General features: G+C 64.8%; 1 protein-coding gene across 1 annotated transcript; it reads right to left on the reverse strand.

Annotated features, from left to right (window-relative positions):
- Positions 1–329: 329 nt before the first annotated feature.
- ITGA5 (integrin subunit alpha 5) lies at positions 330–20,215 on the reverse strand. Its single transcript, XM_041735971.1, has 30 exons — positions 19,862–20,215; positions 13,914–14,044; positions 12,311–12,423; positions 12,095–12,215; positions 11,860–11,921; positions 11,727–11,772; positions 11,401–11,526; positions 11,159–11,203; positions 10,993–11,036; positions 9,653–9,709; positions 9,448–9,500; positions 8,936–9,144; positions 8,470–8,661; positions 8,208–8,253; positions 7,932–8,033; positions 7,690–7,745; positions 7,409–7,563; positions 6,992–7,129; positions 6,799–6,866; positions 6,283–6,433; positions 6,104–6,196; positions 5,878–5,957; positions 5,710–5,790; positions 5,501–5,606; positions 4,991–5,143; positions 3,909–3,995; positions 3,703–3,816; positions 2,975–3,076; positions 2,278–2,400; positions 330–1,429 (listed from the first exon to the last, which is right to left on the reverse strand). Exons 1-30 carry the CDS (start codon positions 20,080–20,082, stop codon positions 1,346–1,348), a joined length of 3,159 nt encoding a protein of 1,052 aa, XP_041591905.1. The 5' UTR covers positions 20,083–20,215; the 3' UTR covers positions 330–1,345.
- Between the last annotated feature and the right edge of the window lie 228 nt (positions 20,216–20,443).

The raw sequence follows: 20,443 nt of genomic DNA on the forward strand, positions 1-20,443 counted from the left end.
TCTTCAACGTGGACCTCCTGCTTTGCATTTTTCCCCTTAATGCTCAAACCCAAAGAGAAGGGATCCTTTTTCTTCTCTCTGGGGGGTGCCGGGAACCAGATCTGGAGGGGCCGGGTGACAGGCGGGAGGAATCAAGGCCTCCTTCCACCCCTTCCATCATCTCATCACCTAAGAGAAGGGAACCCAAAAGGTAGATCCAGAGTTCCCGAGGGAGGGTCATACTCCCCATCCCAAGGAAGGAAGCTGCGAAAGACAGACATTTCCTACACATCAAGCCATCTGGTTCCAGGATGGGTTTGGAAATAATAGGGTAGGACACAAGTTCCAGCTCTGGTCAGTGGGGGCACCGGGCCGGGTTTATTGCACTTGCAACAGAGTTTAAATAAGTCCCGGATGTCCGGAGCTGAGGTGAGGGGAAGTTGGGCAGGGAGAAAGGGGCAGCGTCAGTGCAGCTAGTGGGCAGGACCCAAATCCTGCAGGCCCAGGACAGTGGGCTTCCCTCTTTCTGGGGGACGGGGAGGGCCTGCATCTGGCCAGGCTGAGGTTCCAGATCTGTTACCATCGTGGCCCCTTCAGGGTCCTGGGCAATTCCTGACTTCTCCCGAGTCAGAGGTGGATCGGGCCTCCAGGCCCAGGTCTGGAACAGGCTCAGATGTAGTCCTGGATCTGCCTGGTTAGGTTACCAACGTCTGAGTCTGGGTCCCAGATCAACCCCGGGCCCCAGGTTCGATCTGGCCCCGTTAGAGTTCTGAGTCCTCTTGGAGCTGGTTCTGAGCCAGCGTGATCCTTGTTTGGGATCTGTCCTGAGCTGGGCCTGGGGCACCATCCACGGTTAGTGTTCCTTGTTGGCCCACCGGGGTGGGGGCTGTCCAGAGTTTCCAGGTCTCACTCCCCAGGTTCCAGGTTCTTAGCTGGGGGCTTCCCGTGGATCTCTGGCAAGACTGAGGATAGATCTTTGCAGGCTGGAGCTGGACAGGAAGTCCTGGTGGCACATCTGGCCCAGAGAACTGGGATCGGATTCCCCAGGTCTGGTTCCAAGTTGTTTTCAGGAAACTTTCTCCAAAATGCAAAGGCTACAGGGAGGCTGGGGCCTCTGTCCCTGGATCTGAGTTCCCTTATCCATGAGGAGGGCGTGTGTAAACGAGGGTCCTTCACAGTGCATGGGGGGAGGGGATCCCCAGCTCCTCGCCTCCCGGCTCTGGCCCTTCAAGTATGTCTCTAGGCTGGGAGAGGAGCTTCTCCCTGGCCCTCAGCACCTTCAGGAAGTGCCCAGCCCCCTCCCTGTCAGTAGACTGAGGGTGGGGGGACTGGGCCTTGAGGATTGGGAGTCTGGGTTCGGGAGGGGTCAGGCATCAGAGGTGGCAGGTGGCTTGAGTTGAGCTTTTTCCATGGCGGTGCCGTATGGGAGGGAGCGTTTGAAGAATCCGAGCTAATGAGGGGATAAGGAGGGACAGTTTAGATATCCTGGCCTCCACCTCTCCCCAGATCTTATCCCGAGAGGAAACGAAGAGGACCCTAGTGCTTCCAATCTCCCCGTTGTGCAGCAGGGGCCTCCATCCTGTCCACTGCGCCAGGAGGGCCGGAGCTGGGAGCGCCTTTGGCACAAGGGGCTCTTCCATCAGTGCTGCAGGCCTGCCCCCAGGCAGGCCGGGGACGGCAAACAGCTTTGAATTCAAGTTCTAGGTCTGATTGCCTGGTTGTGGCCGCCTCTCGAGAGGGCTTCTGAGGCCACTTCCAGGGGATGGCCAATGCGTGATGGCCGCCATTAGCTCCTGGAGGAAGGGGGAGCACAAATGCCACCTATTTGCCACGCGTGAGTGGCACAGATTTTGCAAGCACAGGCCAATTTACCAGCTTGAGTCAAGAGACTCGTTCTAAGCCAGAGGCTGTAGGAGGTGGGGGAAGGATCCCCCAGGCCGGATCAGGACGGTGTGCCTGCGGCCAGGGCAGAGAGGGGCCGTGTGGCTGGAGGACTGGTCTGGCAATGGACGCTTGGGACAGGGGCAGCCCCGGTGGCGCAGCGGTGTAGCGCCGTCTGCAGCCCAGGGCCAGATCCTGGAGTCCCGGGATCGAGTCCCATGTCAGGCTCCTGCATGGAGCCTGCTTCTCCCTCCTCCTGTGTCTCTGCCTCTCTCTCTCTCTATGTCTATCATAAATAAATAAATAAATAAATAAATCTTAAAAAAAAAAAAAAAGGACGCTTGGGACGACCTTGGGTCCAGGGCAGAGCCTGATGAGGGAGTGGCCAAGTCACAGGTGGGACGGGACGTGGCTGACCTTGTAGAGGATATAGATGAGCAGCCCTAGGAGCAGGAGGCCAGCGAGGATGGCTAGGATAATGATCCACAGCGGGACGCCGTGGCTGCCTTCCGCCTTGGTCCACTGCACAGCTGTGGCCACCTACGGGGCGAATCAGGAGAGGTCACTGGAAAGCCACTAGTTCGCCTCACCCTACCCTTGGCTCCCACTTGCCATTGCACCTCCCGTGTGGAGCTAACAGAACTCTGGACTTCAAAGTCTAAATTCCTAAAATGGGCATTATCATCTCTCCCCTTTGGGTCTTCACACCTGCTGACTCCCTCTCCCCGGAGAAGGCACCTTCCCTGACTGATTAGCCTGCTGGTTCCTATTTATTCTTCAGGTCTGAGCCGAAACACCGCTTCTCCCAGGCCGCCTTTTCTGGCCCTGCAAGGCTGACTTTAAGTGTCCCTCTGATGTGTTCCCATAAATATCCTGGCACTTGTCACACTGTGTTCTCATTGCCTGCTAGACTGTGAGCTCCAGGAGTGAAGACACTGTTTACCTTGCTTATTGTTCTGTCCCCAGGACCTAGCACGGGCCCTGGCACATAGGAATGCTCAGTAAAGGTTTTTTTTAACCATAGCAAGGCCAGCCCCACACGTCCCAGTCCCAGGGCCAGGCCCAGGACTCCGAGCCCTAGCTTCCGTGGCCCAGACCTCCGGCCCAGGTTCACCTGAAGTTCCCTTCGGGGAAGCTGCTGGGGCAGGATCCGGTAGGGCATCCTCAGGGCTTCGTACACAGCTTCGCACTGCAGGCTGAACGGCTGGTGCTCCCGCTGTGGGTGGGGAACAGGTGCTCAGGGCAGCCCCTCGGGATCGAGAGGACAGAGGGCTCCCGTGATCTGGCTCAGGCCGTGACCTTTCCCTATCTTGCACTCATTCTCTCCTGAATATCCGCGATCCTTACGTGAGATAACGAATGTGTGATTAAGTACACATAACTAGGTGACGTGCAATCAGGCGGCTACACGTTCAATAACAATTTTTTTTTGGAGCCGTTAATGTGGGCCCAGCACGCAGGCCCACGGCGTCTGCTCAGTAAGTGACAGCTCGGCTCTTTCTCTTTCCTCCGTCTCCTCCTCGCCTCTCCACTGCGGACTCCTCTTCCTGCAGTTTTCAGCCTTCTCTGCATGCTGGTCTCCCTCCAGGTCTCCCTCCGAGTGGGCCTGGAGGGGGAGGCTGTCACTCCCAGCGTGGTCACTAGGTGGCACAAAGGACACGCAGCCCTGGCTACGGAGGGCGAGGGAGCCGAGCTGCAGGAGCTGCAGGAGCTGCGGGAGCTGCAGGGCCCGGTCCCTGCGCCAAAGGAGGTGGCCAGGTGGCAGGGGAGCAGGGAAGGGGGGTTCGTGGGGCTGGCCCGGAGGTCAAGGGTTGGGGTAAGGTCAAGGTAAGGCTCCCTCACTTGCAGGAAGGTCTTGGCCCAGACTCGGAAATGCAGCTGCAGACTTCGGCTCTCCTGGCGGTGCAGCGGCCCCAGCTCACAGCGCAGCCTGAAGCACTCGGCCTCGGGGCATTTCTGGGGGGGGGGAGAAGAGGCTTGGACCCGAGGTGTGCCCTGAGGTGTGCCCTTCCCGTGCCTCTGAGGACCCGCGTCCCAGCAGGACTTACCAGGATCTGAGGTCCCGAGGAGCCCGGGCCCCGGCCTGGCGCTTCCCGTCTTTGTAGCCGGTGGTGCTGGGGACCCTCCGGATCCAACTGGAGGAGGAAGAGACCGTGAGCCGCCTGGCCCCCCGCGTGGGGCACGAGTCGGCACCCAGTCGGCCGTCGCCCGGGGCCAGAGCACCTTAGCCTGTTCCCGCCTCTCGGCCTGTGCTCGTGTCCGTCGCGCCCGCTCTGAGGGCGAGGCACCAAGCTTGGTGCCCAACAAGGACGCGACTAAACTGGGTCCTCGGAGTTTGCAAGACGTGTCCGTGGAGAACTACGCTCCCGTCCCTGCCTGCGGGCCTTTGCCCTGTCCTCTCCGCTGGGGACGCTCTTCTCCGGGTCTCCGCGGGCAGCGGCATCGTGTCCCGGGGCTTCGGTGCACCTGTTACCTCCTCGCCGGGCTTTCCCCCATGATCCAACTCAGTCTCCGGCTCCCCAGGCCCTGCGTGTCAGCGCTGCGCTTCGATCCCTTTCACTGCCTTTTGCCCTTTTCAACTTTATTTCATTTTAGTCTTTCAAATGGTCCAGATCTTTATGTGAGAGAGAGTGCGCACGTGCACGTGGGAGACCGCCCGCTGAGCACGGAGCCTGACTGGGGCTCGGGCCCCACCCGAGGGCCCCGGGATCACGACCCCAGCTGGAGGCAGACGCTTAGCCCCTGAGCTACCCGGGGGCCCCTCCCTTTCCAGTTTTAACTGTCTACGATCCTCGACATGACGTGTGAGCTCCACGAGAGCGGGGACTTGGTTAGCTTGGCGAGGCGTTTCCGAAGCCCGCATCAGTGTGCCGCGTAGACCCTCGTTTAATTAAATGTTGCCCGTGAGTAAACAAACGTTGGAGCAGGCCTTAGGGTCCAGGGACACAGGCCTGCAGAGGTGGGCCCCAGCGGCACGCCTGGCCCGGACGGAAGGGAAGGGTACCTGGGGCCGTGCATCCAAGGGCCTTTCCCTCCCACAGCCCCGAGGAGGCTGCCGCCCTTCCAGGCCCCCAGCGACCTCCCCAGCCCCGGTCCCACCCCTGCCCAGGCCAGTCTCCGGGCCTCTCACCTCCAGGCTCTCTGGGTTGGGGGGGTGACTGCTGGTGCAGTTGCCGAGGCCTGCAACCCTGGTCACGTAGAGAAGCTGCTGACCCTCCAGGGCCCGGGGACAGCTGAGCTCCAGCACACCCCGGCTGATGGAGCTGGGGCCCTGGTTGATGAGCTGAGGAGAGGGGGACGCAATCACCCTGAGATTGCCCTCCTGAGACCTGGGTGGCCGCGGCCCACTCCCCCTGCCGCACGTCTCCCAGCTCGGAAGTGAAAGGACATGGAGAGGCAGAGATGAAGTCCTCAGCGGCCACAGCCCCGAAGGGCATCTACCCTCCCTCTCAGGTCACTCAACTGCCTGGTCTCTCCCTGGGCTGTGTCTCCGGGGGACCCTGCCCAGCTCTTTGCCCGTCCCCCCTCTCCTTTCAGGCCCTCCCTCTGGTCCGAGCACCGGTCACCATAAAGGCCCTTCTCTCCCTTCATGCGCTCTGGCCTCGGCCCTCTGTTCCCGCTGCTCGCCAGCACCCCTGACCTCATAGACGTGCTGCACAGCAGGGCCCACGTCTCCCTCCTCCTGAGGCTGCTCTCGGGGACGCCAGTCGCTCGCTGGGAAGAGCACTGCCTCGGGCTTGGAGACCCTGCGGAGGAGGGTGGTGCAGAGGGTGGTGGACGGGCTCCTTCCTGCACCTTCCCCAGGGCCGCCTCCCGCCCCGCAAGGCCCCAGCTCGCCCGGGCGCTTACCCGTTAAGGGAGACCTGGGCGGAAGCCTCCACCGAGAGCGGGAAGGAAACCACTTCGCTTTGGGAGTTGTTGAGATTCTTGCTGCGGGGCGAGGGCGCGGAGGGGAGACTGAGGCGCTGCTGGCGCCCAGCGGGAGATGCCCCACGCGCCCAGCCCACCCCCCCCTACCTGAGAATCTGGAAGTCGAACTGGATGGTTTTCTTCGTGTCCCGGAGATGAGGGACCGTGAACCGGAGGCCACCCCAGATCTGCGGTGCGAGGAGAGGGGACCGTGGGCCCCGTTGGCCTGGGCGCTGGCCTCACCCCGATTCCAGCCCCCTCCCCTACGCCACAGCCGCGCTCTGGACAGGTGGGCCCCTGCCCTCCCGGATCCTCCCTCCCGGGCCGGACTTACATTCGCTCCGGCCTTCATGGGGTTGCCCAGGTCACACACCAGCAGGCGGCTCTGGTTCACCGCAAAGTAGTCACAGCTCAGGCTGGAGAAGTTCTGGAGGTGGGGCGGGGGGGTAGAGTCAGGTGTGGGTGCCCCGCAGCAGGCCCCGTCCCCAGCCACGGCCCGGAGCCCCCTCTCACCCCCGGGTTTCTGACGAGTCCTGAGTACTCGGCCTCTGGAGGGGCCGTGACCCGCAGCTCGGCCTCATAGGCGCCGCCCTCACCCACGTTCTGGGCATGGAAAGTCAGGTTCAGGGAGTTCTTGTCGCCCAGGTACACGCGGTTCTGGTCCCTGGAGGGGAAGCACGGGGTGAGGGACACTCTGGGAAACGAATCCCCCAGCCGGGACAGCGCGTCAGCCCGACGGCAGCATAGTAACAACAGAAACCATCTCTGAGCTCCGGCTGCCCGGCCAGCACCAGCCCGATGCTCCACGGGACGGTCCCCCCGGTCCCCCCGAAGGGCGGGGAAGCTGCTGCTATCTCCCCCGTCACCCCCGCTACGCACACGAGAACCGGTGACTTCCTGAGGTCACACGGCTTGCTAGCATGTCCCTACTCTGTGTTCTCAGGTGCCAGGTGCTTCCCAGCCCCACCCGCCCGTCCCGTGTGAGCCCGCGGCACCCGGGACCCCCCAGCCCGCGGGGCCTTCACTCACCCGAACACTTCCAGCTGCAGGTCCGGCACGCAGATGTTGTCTTCTCCACAGTCCAGCAAGATCTGAGCCTGGGGAGCAGGACAGCCTTGGGGGGGGGTTCGGACCTCCACCTGCGCTGAAGGCTCCCCCTCCAGGGCCCGGCCCCGGTGCCCAGGGCTCACTCTCCCCCGTCTCGCCTCCCCTCTCTCCTCACCTTGTCTTCTATGCGGCTCTTGCTCTGATAATGCAAGACTGGCCGGAGGCCATGGGCGTCCACGGGGGCTCGGGGGTCCAGGGAGAAGTTGAGGGCGATGTGAATCGGGGACAGCTTGTCGCGGAACTCGGACTCGTTCTGGGGTGGGGGGACAGGGCTCGCGGTGTCAGGGGACGCTGGGCACTTGGCTCTGCTCCTGAGCCTCTCCCACCTCTGTCCCGCGGCGCCCTCAGGAAGCCGGGTGTCCAGATCTGCCCATTCTGTTGGCTTCTGAGCCTGGTTCCCAGGTCCTCGGGCAGAAGGGCCCCCCTCTTCAGCCCCCAGAGTCCCAAGCCTCTCACTGGAGTCTCCTGATCTCCTTTTTTTCCCCAAGAGGGGCCCCGGCTCTGCGGGACAGCCTCCCCGGCCGCTCCGTACCCTGAGGTAGACCTTCATCTCTCTGCAGTCCTCCCGAGCCCCGTTCTGGATGAGGAGGGTCTGGGTCAGGGTCGCCTGTCTGGAGGCCAGGAACAGTGCCCGCCGAACGCCCCCCTTCTGCTTCTGCCAGTCCAGCTGGAGCTCCACCGTGAAGCCTGCGGCCGGAACGCGTGGTCGGAGAACCTGCCCTTGCTCACGTGTTCAGGGACAAGGGGGCTGCCCAAGTGCCCGCCCCCCGGCCCCTACCCCAAGGCCTCAGACATTCAGGGCGACTCCCTCACCGATGGAATCAGGAACGTGCTTCCCGGAAGCGTTGAGGCAGAAGCTGAGGTTGATGCTGGAGGCAGACCGAGGGGAAAGGTGGTGTCTGCCGTGAACAGGCCCCCGTCCCCCACCTACCTCCCAAACCCCCCGACGGGGACGCCCGCACTCGGCCCCTCCCAGCCCTGGCTTCTCCGCCCACTCCCAGGCACGCACGGAGGCATTTCAGACTCATTCTGGCATCTCCCGGGCCCCAGCTCACCAGGCCACGGGGTTCCCCTCCAAGCTGCAGCTGCGCTCCTCGGGGTTGAACATGGCGGGGAAGATGGTGAGGGAGGCGCTGGTAGACACAATGGGGCGACCCCTGCCAAGAGTGGATACGGCGTCAGTAGGACTAGGACTGGTCTCTGGGATCTGGGCGCAGGACGCCGATGCCCCAGCCCCAGGGGGCCGGTGTCCTTTGGGCCCTTTCCCAGCCCCAGCCCTACTGAGAGATGCCCCGTCCCCACTGCCCCAGGCCGCCCCCCGGGATCCATACCTGTACACCACAGCCTTGTCCACACCGAAGGAGCCCACAATCAGATCTGCAAGGAGTCAAGACACTACCCCTTAGGGCAAGCGCCGCATCCAGATCCTTCCTTCCTAACCCTCTTCTAGAGTCTTGCTCAAGGGCGGCCCACGTCAGGGCAGGCGGGCGGTGGCCTGTTCTCGAGCGGTCCCCAGGAGCTCAGGGCGGTGCACCGGAGGGCGGGGGCCTGCGACTTGCAGTTCTAAGGTGCAGGGTCTCCGCCACCACTCACCCGGGTATCCGTTGCCGTCCAGGTCTCGGCCTCCTCGAAGCGCTGAGCCGAAGAAGTGTGGCGTGTGGCCGGCTGCCCACAGGGGCAGCAGAACCTGGGACGGCTGAGAGCCCGGCCCCCCGGGGCCCCCGGGGAAGATAAGCACCACTCCCTGCTGGGTCTCTCCGCCAAAGGGCGCTCCGACGGCGACGTCTGCAAGACACACCACACCCCGTCAGGAGGCCGGGAAGGCAGGGGTCTGGGTCTCCGCCACCAGGTCCCCGGGCCCAGGATCCTCTTCCTCCCCGTCTGTCGTTCCCAGTTTTCCAATCTCTTCAAGTCCCAAGACCGAGACACTGGGATGAAGGTTTACACCCCTCCTTGCAGGGGTCACTGGGGGGCTGGGTCTCTTAGCCACCGTCTCCCCAGGTTCCTTCTGCCGCAGGCTCCAGACCCCTCGTCGGCTCCTTGGGCCCGTGGCACTCACCGTTGTAGCCGTCCTGGTCCAGGTCCCCCAGGGGCGTCAAGGAGCTGCCAAATCGGCCAAATTCATCTTGGCCAGTGAGGGTCAGGGTGGGTGTGGGGTCCATGCCAGCTGGGTGCTGCAGGTAGATGTAGACCCTGCCCACCTCCTGAGGCCGCCCGTCAGCCGTCCGCTCCATGAGCAGAGGTGCCCCCACCAGCAAGTCGTCCAGCCTGCGGGTAGGAGGAAAACCCAGGCATCCGGGTACCCTGCCTTGCCACCTCCCCTCCCCAGTCCCCCTGCCGGGAAATCCTGGGCGTCCCGCGTCCCACGCTCCCTCCCGCTCGGGTGCAAAGCCTTGAGGTCTTTGGCTCTCCGCGCCCTCCTTGCTCCTGAGCAAGGCGAAGGCAGGCACCGGAGGAGAATCCAGACACAAAGCCTGGAGGAGAACCCTCCTTGCGTGTTTCTGCCCCACTCCCACTTTTCAGCCGTGGACCTGGGAAGGGCGTCGCGGGGGCCCCTCTCCCGCTGCTCACCCGTCCCCGTTGGTGTCTGTGGCAGCCACCGCGTAGCCGAAGTAGGAGGCCATCTGAGGCGGGTGGGGGCAGACAGAGGGCAGCACTAGGTCAGGACTCGGGGCTCGATCGACGGGATCAGCAGGGACAGCGGGGGCAGGCCGGAGGCTGGGCCGGGCCCATGGGCTGGCCGCAGGCCTGCTGGGTGGTGTGGGGGCGTCCTCACCTGTTCTCCTGAGAAGTTGTAGAGGGACCGGATGTCCGAGCCATTGAGGATGGTGACCTGGGGAGGATGAGACGCACCCATTGGTCCTGGACCCCCAGGCCGTCCCACGGGTGGAGGGCACATGGGCACGTGGGCACGGGACCCCGGGGGGCACCTGCTAGGCCTCGGCCACTCGTCTCCCGACTCCCTCCTGACTTTGCTTTCACGTCCCCACTTCTAGGCCACGGAGCTCCCACTGGTTTTCTCCGAATCACTGACCAAGCCCTGACGATGTTCTATGTCCACGTCCACCCCCTAGGACGTGAGGTCAGCGGGGGCGGCACTTGGGTCTGTCCCTTGCTGTGCCCGGAGTCTGACGGCGGGCTCGGTGCGCGGCGGGCAGGGACAGTCACTTCAGACAGGCCCACGGCCCCGAGCACGTCCGCCAGGGACACCCCGGCCTGGAAACCCCGGCGCCGGGGCCCAGATTCCCAACGTCTTGGCGGCTCCTCCGGGGCCCCGGGGAATCCGGCCCAACCTCTTTGTTCTCCCTCGACCTTTCCGCATTCTCCTCATCCTCAATCAGCCCCTGAGTTGCCACAATGGCCCGACTTTCTTTTCCTTTTCTTCTGTGATTTCACGCTCCCGTCACGGAGGCCCCCTCGCCTCCTCTGCACGGATCCCTCAGAGAACCTTCTCTGACGCTCCGGCCCTAAAAGCAGCTACCCCTCCCTTACGCCGCCCTACCCTGGCCACTCCGCGGGGCGACGGCTTCCGACCAGGCCAGGCCCGATCTGCACCCCGTGGGTGACCCGAGAGCCCTTGCCGGGTTGCAGGGCCTCGGCCTCTCACGTGGCGAAGGTGCACGGCGTCCCCCGGCCCCGTGAGCCTGTCGCCGGGTGGGATCCCTGAGCGGCAGGTCCCTGGCCCCTGCGCCCCGGGCCGCGCCCCGTCAGAGGCCCCTGGGAGCCTCCCTGCCCGCCCCTCACCTGCCTCCGTGAACGCTGCGGCGGGAGCGAGCCCCACGCCACCCCCATCTGTGCTCTCCCGACACCCGCCGCAGCCTAATAACCGCCAGGTGCCCCGGAGTCCACCGGGCGCTCGGCCGTGACCTCGCCTCATCCTTGCAGGGGCATCGAGAGCTCACGACCATTATTAGCCCATTACACGGAGGGGAGGTGGGCTCAGAGAGGCTCGGCCGGCTGCAGGGCTCGTGGGACGAAGCGGGCCAGGGGTCAGGACACTGATCCGTCCCCAGTGCTCCCCCCGGAGCCCTCACCCTCTCCCCCTGCCGTGCGGGGCCCTTGGAGCTGAGCCAGGGGAGGGGAGGGGAGGGCAGGGCGGGTCAAGCTGAGGCTTACGTAACCGTAGGTGAGGTTCCCCTTGGGCACGCCAGCGACAAAGTCTGCAGAGAGAAGAGAAAGCTGTGGGCTGGCCGGGGGCAGGGTGGGGGGGTGGGGGGGTGATGACAACTCGGCTCCCGCGGCCCACGCATCCGTCCCCTGGCCCGCCCGGGCGCACACTCACCCTCCGTGTCGTCACCGCTGAACTCGCCCACCGCCACAGAGTACCCTGGGGGACAGGGTGGTGGACGTGAGTGTCCCCGTGGGGCCCCTGTGCCGTGCGCCCCCCCCCTCGGCTCCGTCCCCCCGCCCGGCCTCCAAGGCAGCCTGCACACGACTGCGGCCCAGGGCCCGGGGCGCCTGAGCGGGAGGGGAGAGGCCGGGGGTCCTGAGGGGCTCCCCCGAGGTGCCCCCCGGCTCGCTCACCCAGGTAGCTGTCGTCGTAGATGGAGCTGGCCTGGCGGGTCTGCAGCTGCCCCTGAACCAGGTTGATCAGATACTCGGGGTAATAGGACTCTGCGATCTGCTCCTGCGTGGCAGACAGGATCTGGCCTGGGGAAGGGGACGAGGAGTTGGACGCGGCGGGGAGGGGTCCGGGGAGGGAAGCCGTGGGGGGCGGCGGGGACGGGGAACGCTTCTCAGGAAAGGGAGAGGAGAATCGGCCGGGCAGACGAGGGAAGGGCGGGACGTCGGGCAGGGGGCGGGTGGCAGGCCATGTGCCAGGGCCGTGCGAGCGCCCGGGAGGGACTCACCTTGCCAGAAGTAGCTCCCTGGCCCACCCAGGACCACACGTCCGGTCTGTGGGGGAAGAACAGGGTCCGCGTGTGGTGCTGGTGCCCCGTGACGCCACCGCCCGCAGCCCCGCACCCCCGACCGCCCCCTCACCTTGGTGAACTCCGCACTGAAGCCCCCTTGGCAGTAGCCCTGTCCCGCGGCCCAGCTGAAGTCTGTGGGGGGAGAGGGTGGTGGCGAGGAGCCCAGCACAGATGGGCCTCGCGTGAGGGGACGAGGGGCGACGGGAACCCGAGAGGGGGCCGCCCCGGACCAGGCAGCGGTCAGGAAGGCCAACTGGGGGGGGTGATGGAGGGGAGGCGGGCGTCGGTGCCCCCTCCTGCCCTACCTGAGCGGCAAGGTGCGTACTCCAGAATTCGGGTGAAATTGTCCGTGGAGAGGTAGCAGGTGCCCACGGGATCGCTCAGCGGCTCCTTCTCCGTGCGCCAGCTATACAGGGGCGCACAGGCCTGGCGGGGCCCGGGGGGGCGCTCCAGGTCAGCCCGGGCTTCTCGCCTCCACAGCCCCACCGCGTTCAACCCCTGCCCACGCCCCGGGCCCTCACCAGGATGGAGGAGCCGTGGGCTCGAACCGTCGCTCCGAACCACTGCAAGGACTTGTACTCCACAGGCTCCTCCCCGTCCGGGCTGGACACCGACGACTCCAGGACCCGAGAGCCTTCAACGGGAGAAGGGGTCGCGCTGGGCCGGGGCTGGCCAAGCGCTCGGGGCGCCCGGGCGCTTGCAAGCCCTGAGCCCCGGGACTCACTGGGGGGACTGGGGAAGGGGCTTCAGCGTCTGCTTTGCGGAGCCTGACTCAGCCCTCCCCTAGACACGCGCATGTGCACGCACACACCTGCACACATGCACCTGCACACACACACCCACACCCACACATGCACACACACCCACACATGCACACAGGCACCTGCACATACCTGCACACAGGCACCTGCACACACACACCCACACATGCACACAGGCACCTGCACACATGCACCTGTACACACACATGCACGCACACACGCAAGCGCTGGGAACCTGGGCTTCTGGGGCTGCCTTCCCTGGTGCTCCAGCCTCATGGCCCAGGCCTGGTGCTTGCAGGTATGTGGAGGCAGGTGGGGCTGGGAAGGCCATCCCAGGTCAGGGTGGTCCTGGCTGCACTTCTCTGTACCTGGGCCTGTGCCTCTATGGCACCTTGCTCCATCCCCTTTCTAGGCCTTTCTCACATCTCGGGGCTGTCTCTCCAGGCTCTATCTCTGCCCTCCATGGGGTGGTTTTTTCCTTTCCTTTGATTTAATCTGTCTGCTAAAAAAAGTCAGTTTCCTGCTCTCCCTGCCCACACCATTGTCTCTCTCTCTCTTTTTTAAAAAAATCTCTCCTCTTTTTGGGCAGCCCGGGTGGCTAAGTAGTTGAGCATCTGTCTTCAGCTCAGGGCGTGATCCTGGGGTCCCGGGATCGAGTCCCACGTCGGGCTCCCTGCATGGAGCCTGCTTCTCCCTCTGCCTCTGTCTCTGCCTCTCTCTCTCTCTCTCTCTCTGTGTGTCTCTTGTAAAAAAATAAATAAAATCTTAAAAAAACAGCTCTCCTCTTTTTGTCTCCTCACTCGGTCTTGGTTGTCATCTCTGGAGCTGTACTGTTCGCGTCCCTGCTCCCCCGTACACTGGCTGCAGGACCCCGGGCGAGTCACCTCTGCTTCCTCACCTATGAAATGGGCCCATACCTCGCCCGGGGCAGGGCCGAGCCGTGGAGGTGCGCAAGCCTCACAGCAGTGAGCCAGTGCCCGAAGTGCTGGCCGGCGCTCCCGTCTGTCTGTCCGCCTCCCTGGGCCTCCCTGGGCCTCCGTCCCATGCAGGCCGCGTGTGCGGGGACCGAGCTCCCAGCACCGTCGCTTAGCGCCCGGCGGGACCAACTGCAAAGCCTGTGACTCTCCCTGCCTTTGTCTGTGTGCCGCCCGGCCTCCCCGAGCTGTGGGTGATTCAGGGGAAATGAGAGCCACATGTTTCTGAATCACGCCGCCCTCCTGGGCTGGGCCGGGCCGCGCTGAGGAGCCTGCACCAGGCGGAGCTGCAGCCCGAGTGGGACACGCGGCCCGGCAGGGTGGGCTCCAGCCTCGCTCGGCCCCCCGGGCGTCCCCTCCGGGCGTCCCCTCCTGCCCACGGGGGTTACCTTTACTGTCAAATTCAATGGGTGTGCAGTGGCCCCGGCCGGCGCCCCAGGGGCAGAGGTAGACGGCACCCCCCTGCAGCACCCCCGGCTGGCTGGTGTTAGCCTTGGGCGCGCCCACCAGCACGCTGACCCTGCGGAGGGAAAGGACACAGTGACTCCCAGCTCCCCTCCGGCTCCCCCGCTGCTGGGCCCGGGGCTGGCCGGGGGTGGGGTGGATGCCCCCTGTTGTATTTATATCTCAGGAGATGCCACAGATGCCAGAGGCCCGGGCTGGAGTCAGGCGGTCCCCATGTGCCGCTGTCACTAACACAAGCACCCCCCCTCCCCGGTCGCGAGAGACGGGGAACCAGAGTCCGCTCTGGGAAGGGAACAGGGGCCAGAGAGCCTGGGCCCCCGCCTCCCCATCTCCCGGTGGTCTGCAGGACGGGACACGCAGCCTCCGAGCTGCGGGGTCCGCTCACGTAGCCTCTGCCCTCCCGTTCCAAGCCAAAGCCCTTCTCCGGGCCAGGACCCAGGCGTCCGACTGCCCGGCTTGGGGCGTGTAGCAGGAAAATGTGAGTCCTGGAAATCAGTGTGCAGAAGTGGCGAGAGGAGCGCGGAGGGCGGCGAGGACACACTCCCCTGGGCCCGGGCCTGCCTGCCCTGGGCTCTTGGGGTGGACGTCCTCGTCTTCGCCAGGTTCCTGCTCGGCCCCTAAAGCCCCCTCCTACACACCATCCCCAGGAGTCTGACGCCAGATCTTGCTCTACGGGGGTCTCGGCTCTGAAACGGGGGCCCCGAGACCTTGAGGAGGAAGCTGCCTTTGCTGGGGCGCCTACGGCCTGGCTGGGCCCGGTTAAGGTCCTGGGCAAGCTTTCCTGCCTTCGGCTCTGCACCCCCCCCCCCCCCCCCCCCCGTCGACGCCCCTGTCGCCCCTGGGCAGCCATGAGCCCTGTGCTCGGCTCCGGCTCGGTGTCCCCCAGCACCGCACCTGGCAGCCTGGGCCGGGCCCTGCCCGCGGGCCTGCGCTCTCCTCCCGGCCTGCCTCTGGCACAGCTTCTCACTGTCCCTCTGGCCCAGGACCACTCGCTTTCTTTGTCTTGGCTTCCCCCGTCCTCTCTCTCTTGATGTCAGATCTCGGGCTTTTCCATCTCTACTGGCTTCTGGCCTCTCTCAGCTTTCCACAGGCCTCGTACCATGGCTTCCCTGGTATTCGGGAATGTTCCCGACCCTCCTTCCCGGAGAGAGCGCGAGTGCCTAATGGTGGAGGGCCCCGGAGCCAGGGGGCCAGGTGCGGCGGGCGGCGGGGGGCTTAGAGGAATAGGGGATGGGGATACGGGACGCCGGGGCAGTGGGGCGGCGGGGTGGAAGTGGGGGGCGAGGGGTGGGCGGGGGGGCCGGAGGCTGAGGAGGGAGGGGGGCGAAGGCAGGGTCCGGAGGACAGGAGGGGGCCAGAGAGGGAGAGTTCCTGGAGGGAAGGGGGTGGGGAGCGCCCCTGGTTACCCTGGGGACAGGAAATGTTTACTGCCTGTGGCTTCCTGTCTGTTTCCAACCTCTCACTTCTCCGTTTGTCTCCCACCCGCGGCCCCACCCCTCCCACTCAGCCATCACACCAGGGGGGGCTGCTTGGAAGGCCGGGACTGGGGCGGTGGGGCAGAGGCTTGCGGGCCACCCGGCCCCGTCAGGAGGCGCAGCCCCAGGGAAGGGCCCTCGGGGTTGGCGCCAGCTCGGGACGCCCTGGGGCGGCCCCCCCGCCCCCCCCTCCAGGTGAGGAAGGAGAGTCCAGGTGCGGGAGGGCACAGGGCGGCGGCCAAGGGACCCCGCTCCCACTCCCAGTTTTCCCAAAGCCCCTGCTCTTGATGAGGACGCCAGCCTGAGCGCCCCCAGATGGCATGAGGAAGCAGCCTGGGGTTGGCCAGGGGCGGAAGGTGAGAGGCTTTACAAAGCCTCTGAAGCCCCCAGGCTTGGGGCCGGGCGCAGACACTGTGGCCCCGGCAGTTCAGGAGGCCTGGCCTGCGGGCAAGGGACACAGACCCAGACCCCCGCCCCCCACCCTGACGTGTGCCTGTGGGTGCAGTGGCCCCTCCATCCCAATAACCAGCGCCCCGCCCGGTGCCTGGGGTCAGAGTAGCCAGGCTGGGCAGCTTATCCTCCACTCCCAGTCCTTGCTTCCTAATTCCTGCAGCAGTTGGGCCCTCTTGGGGCCACCAAGGTACCAATGGACCAGGGGACGGTCTTAGGCTATTTGCAATATTTCGGAAAGCCTAATCGGAATCATGCCTTGACCTGATAAGGTGGCTGGGCTAAATCAGAACCTCAAGTGCATTTGCTTTTGGCCAAAATTCAATCAACTTTGGGGGAAGCCGGTTATCACATACTGGTCAGAAGCTCTGACTGGCAGCGATGGCGTCTTCTTGGTCCACCTTCTAGTTGATAAGAACCAGGAAAAGGGAATTAACTATTCCTCACTAAATGCAGTTTGGCAGATACACTCTTCTAACATGTAGAGTTCAGGGAAAGAAATAACCGCCTCAATTTCTTTTGAAGCCTCGGATCCCCGAAGTTCTAGGGTTGGCTCCTAGAGCCACAGCCCAGCCCGCCAGGCTCTGAGGCACCACAGGGAGCTGCTGCTTTGCAGCCTGTCATGTAGATGCCCCAGGCCGGCCACATGGAGTCCGGGGAGGCTGGCTTGGTCCTGACCCACCTCCTCATCTTCTTTCAGAGCAAGCTCTTTTCCCCGTTGTATAGACAATGCCCTGGTAGGATATCATTTGTTTTAAACAAAAATAAAGGAAATAAAGAAAAAATTTTAACTAAAAAAAAAAAAGAATCTACAGACCTAGTCCCATGTTCTCATTTTACAGATGGGAAAACCAAGTCCCAGAGACGTTAAGCAACATGTCCAAGGTCACTCAGAATCCTTCCCGAAATAAGAACCGGAAGCTAAGAATCTTCCTTCCTCGGCCAACGTTTTGGTCTACGCTGTTGCCAACTTACCCCCTTGTCTCCCCTCTACTATCTCCCCAGCCAGGCTTCTGATTAACCAAGTTCCTGTTCAATACACGGTTACTGTTTGACTCTGTTGGCCTGGCAAGGTCGGGGGTGGGGGGAAGCGAGTGGCCCGGGACCCAGCTCCTGCAGGCCTTCCGGCAGCCCTGGCCAGGCCTGACGAGGACATCTAGACCCCCCCAGTGTATTCTCAAGAGATGTGCCCGGCGGGCTGGCGAGGAAGAGTTGCACCCACCTGTGGCAGCGCCAGTGCCCGAGGAGAATGAGGAGCTGGGCTAAGACGGGGCGCCCTTCCAGCTGGTGGCCTGGGCCACAGCACCTCTCTCCAAGCTCTGGATTCTCCCCCATAAAATGATGGGTGCCCCTGAACAGTCCCAAGCCAATTTCTACGATTCCTGAAGTTTCAGTATATATATATATGCATGTAACGGGACAGTAGTGTTTGCTATGTCAAATGCAAGAATTTTTGTTAACAATCCAATGGAAAAATTGATGTGACGGTGCTAAGGAATGTGAGGGACCATTACTATCGGTGCTATAAGCAAATACTAGAAGCAAGAAAGAAGTGGGGGGAAAGTAGGCAAAGAACCAGGTGATACCCCGGGAGGAGACACCCAGAAACTGGAAACAGCTGGCTGGTAAAACTCATGCCTCCCCCGTACTGATCACCCTCTGCCTGCGGACCAGGTGCCTTCTGGGGGTGCACTGTCTCCCTAAGTCCTCAGGCAGCCTCGTAGACGAGGTGTCTGATTTTCTTGAAAACACCGTGAAATGCAGAGGGAAGGTAAGTCGCCCCAGGTCACACAAGGAAGGAGCGGTGGGGCCAGGACGCACTCCCGGCACTGTGGGACTCGCAGCGTGACCCTTTCCTACCAGGTAACCCCTCTCGGGCCCTTTGATGCCCCTTCAGTGTCCCTGTGAGAGGTGTGGCAGGGCCAACGGGAGCCCTGAGGCTCGCCCTCTCCGGCGAAGGCCCAGGTCCCGGGTCAGGAGCTGTATTTGTCCCTGGTGGGTAGCGAGGGGCTGAAGGCCCAGCTGCGGTCCCGGGGAAGTGGATGGTTCCGGGTCCTACTCTAAGGGTGTACTGTGGGGGGAAATGAGAGGGGAGGGCTGCAGGCCGGACACCTGGGTTCTCTCGGAGGGGAGATGAGCAGAAGGGGAGGGGTTGGGGTGAGAAGGCTGCTGTGGGGACTGTAGGACCGGGCCAGCAGCCAGACAGACACCTCGGGAACGGGAGTGTGTGAAAGTCCAGATGTTGTACAGGAGTCTTGTAAAGGGGAGATGACACTTTAGCGAGGTGGGGGTGGGCGTGGGGGTGGACCACGAGGAGGGTTAAGGGCCAGACCACTGGACTTGTCCCCACGTGGGGGAGGACCGCATCCCCTCCCTGCCTCCCTCTTCCCTGCTCCATTAGGGTTGTGGTAAGCAGTGTGAGGGGCCTGGGGGAGGCCAGGCCTGGCAGAGGCTCCAGGCCAGGGTGATGCAATGGGGTTTGGGCAGGAGGCCAGGGGGGTGGGGTGGGGGTTGGGTGGGGACCTTGAATAGCGCAGAACCAACAGCTGGGGCCTAACCATCTTTCTTTTTTGCCATCTCCAGACAAAGGAGAAATTTGCACACACGCACCCCCACTAAGTGAGCTACAGTAACCAAAACTTCTCCAGAAATTTAAAGAAAGTAGAGTAGAGAGCGGTTCGCTGCACCAGGTACAAAACAGCTCAGTGTGACCGAGGTCCCGTGGAGGGCCGGGGCCCAGGGGTCGGGGTGGCGTTGGGGACGGAGGGGGGTGGTTTCTGGCCACTGGAGGGTGGGGACCTGGCAGCGGGAGCCACCACTGTCCCTCCTGCTCCCTGGGCCCCACGTTTAACAAACCCCCTTGTTCCAGGGCCGGGGCCGGGTCTGCGGGCTCCCGCTTTCCAGGTGCCCAGACCGGGACCGACCCCCTGTGCTGCGCCCCGGCCCCCAGGTCCCCCAGGTCCCCCAGGTCCCGAGCCCCGGCGCCCCCGCTTCCGACCCCGGCCCGGAGTCCGACAGCCGACAGGAAATCGGCATTTCTCTTCCTCCCCGGAGCAGCACGAAGGGGGGCGGCCCCTCCACGCGCTCGCCCCTCCCGGCACGTCCGAGGCCCGCCCTTGGCCCAGCCGCCTGCGCCCCCGGGCCGGTCCAGGCTCAGGGCTCAGGGTCCCGAGCTGCCGGGATGGAGCCCTCCCCCTGCGGGTCCCGGGGCGCCGGAGTGGAGGGGGGAGGGGAGCAGAGAGGAGAGAGGAGAGGAGGGGGGAGGAGGAGAGGGGAGCCCAGGGGAGCCAAGGGGAGAGGAGAGGAGGGGAGAGGAGGGGAGGGGAGCCCAGGGGAGCCAAGGAGAGAGGAGAGGAGGGGAGAGGAGGGGAGCGGAGCAGAGAGGAGAGAGGAGAGGAGGGGAGCCCAGGGGAGTACAGGGGAGCAAAGTAGAGAGGAGAGGAGGGGAGAGGAGAGGAGGGGAGAGGAGCAGAGAGGAGAGAGGAGGGGAGCCCAGGGGAGTACAGGGGAGCAAAGTAGAGAGGAGAGGAGGGGAGAGGAGAGGAGGGGAGCCAAGGGGAGAGGAGAGGAGGGGAGAGGAGCAGAGAGGAGAGAGGAGGGGAGCCCAGGGGAGTACAGGGGAGAGGAGAGGAGGGGAGAGGATGGGAGGGGAGCCCAGGGGAGTACAGGGGAGCAAAGTAGAGAGGAGAGGAGGGGAGAGGAGAGGAGGGGAGAGGAGCAGAGAGGAGAGAGGAGAGGAGGGGAGCCCAGGGGAGCCAAGGGGAGAGGAGAGGAGGGGAGAGGAGGGGAGGGGAGCCGAGGGGAGCCGAGGGGAGCAAAGTAGAGAGGAGGGGAGAGGAGAGGAGTACAGGGGAGGCGAGGGGAGTCCGGCCCCGAGCCCCCGCCCGCTGCACCGTGGCCCCTGCCCTGCCCTGCCCTCCGCGCCCCTGCCCGCGGCCCGAGCTCACCCGCGCGCCCCCGGCCGGTAGAAGTCCACGGCGAAGCCGAAGAAGGAGCGCGGCGGCCCCGAGAGCACGGCGGGGGCCTGCGCGTCCAGGTTGAAGCCCGCGGCCCGGGGCGGTGGCGGCAGCAGGAGCAGCAGCAGCAGCAGCGGCGGCAGCGGCGGGGCCGGGCGCCCGCGGGGACCTCGCGCCCCGGCCGCGCCCTCGGGGAGCCCCGCGCCCCGCATCGCCTGCGCGCTCCGGCCCGGACCGAGCGGCCGCCCGAGCCTCCGCCGCCGCCGACTCAGCGCGGGGAGGAGCCTGCGCGGCCCTGGGCCCTCCCGGGGGCGGGGCGGGGCGGGGCGGGGCGGGGGGGCGGGGGTCCCGGCGGGGGCGGGGCGGGGGGGCGGGGGTCCCGGCGCGGGGCGGCCCCACCCGCGGCCCCACGCCCTCGCGGCCCCGGGAGCCCGGCCGTCGGGGCGCCCCTCCCCCTCCCCCTTCCCCTCCCCCCCCCCCCCCCCCCCCCCCCCCCCCCCCCCCCGCCCGGAGCGGGATTTCCTAAAGAGGAAGGCATCGCCCCGCGGGGGCTGTGGGGTCCCCGCCCGCCCC

This window comes from Vulpes lagopus, chromosome 21 (assembly GCF_018345385.1).
Source record: "Vulpes lagopus strain Blue_001 chromosome 21, ASM1834538v1, whole genome shotgun sequence".
In the NCBI taxonomy this organism is placed as follows: domain Eukaryota; kingdom Metazoa; phylum Chordata; class Mammalia; order Carnivora; family Canidae; genus Vulpes; species Vulpes lagopus.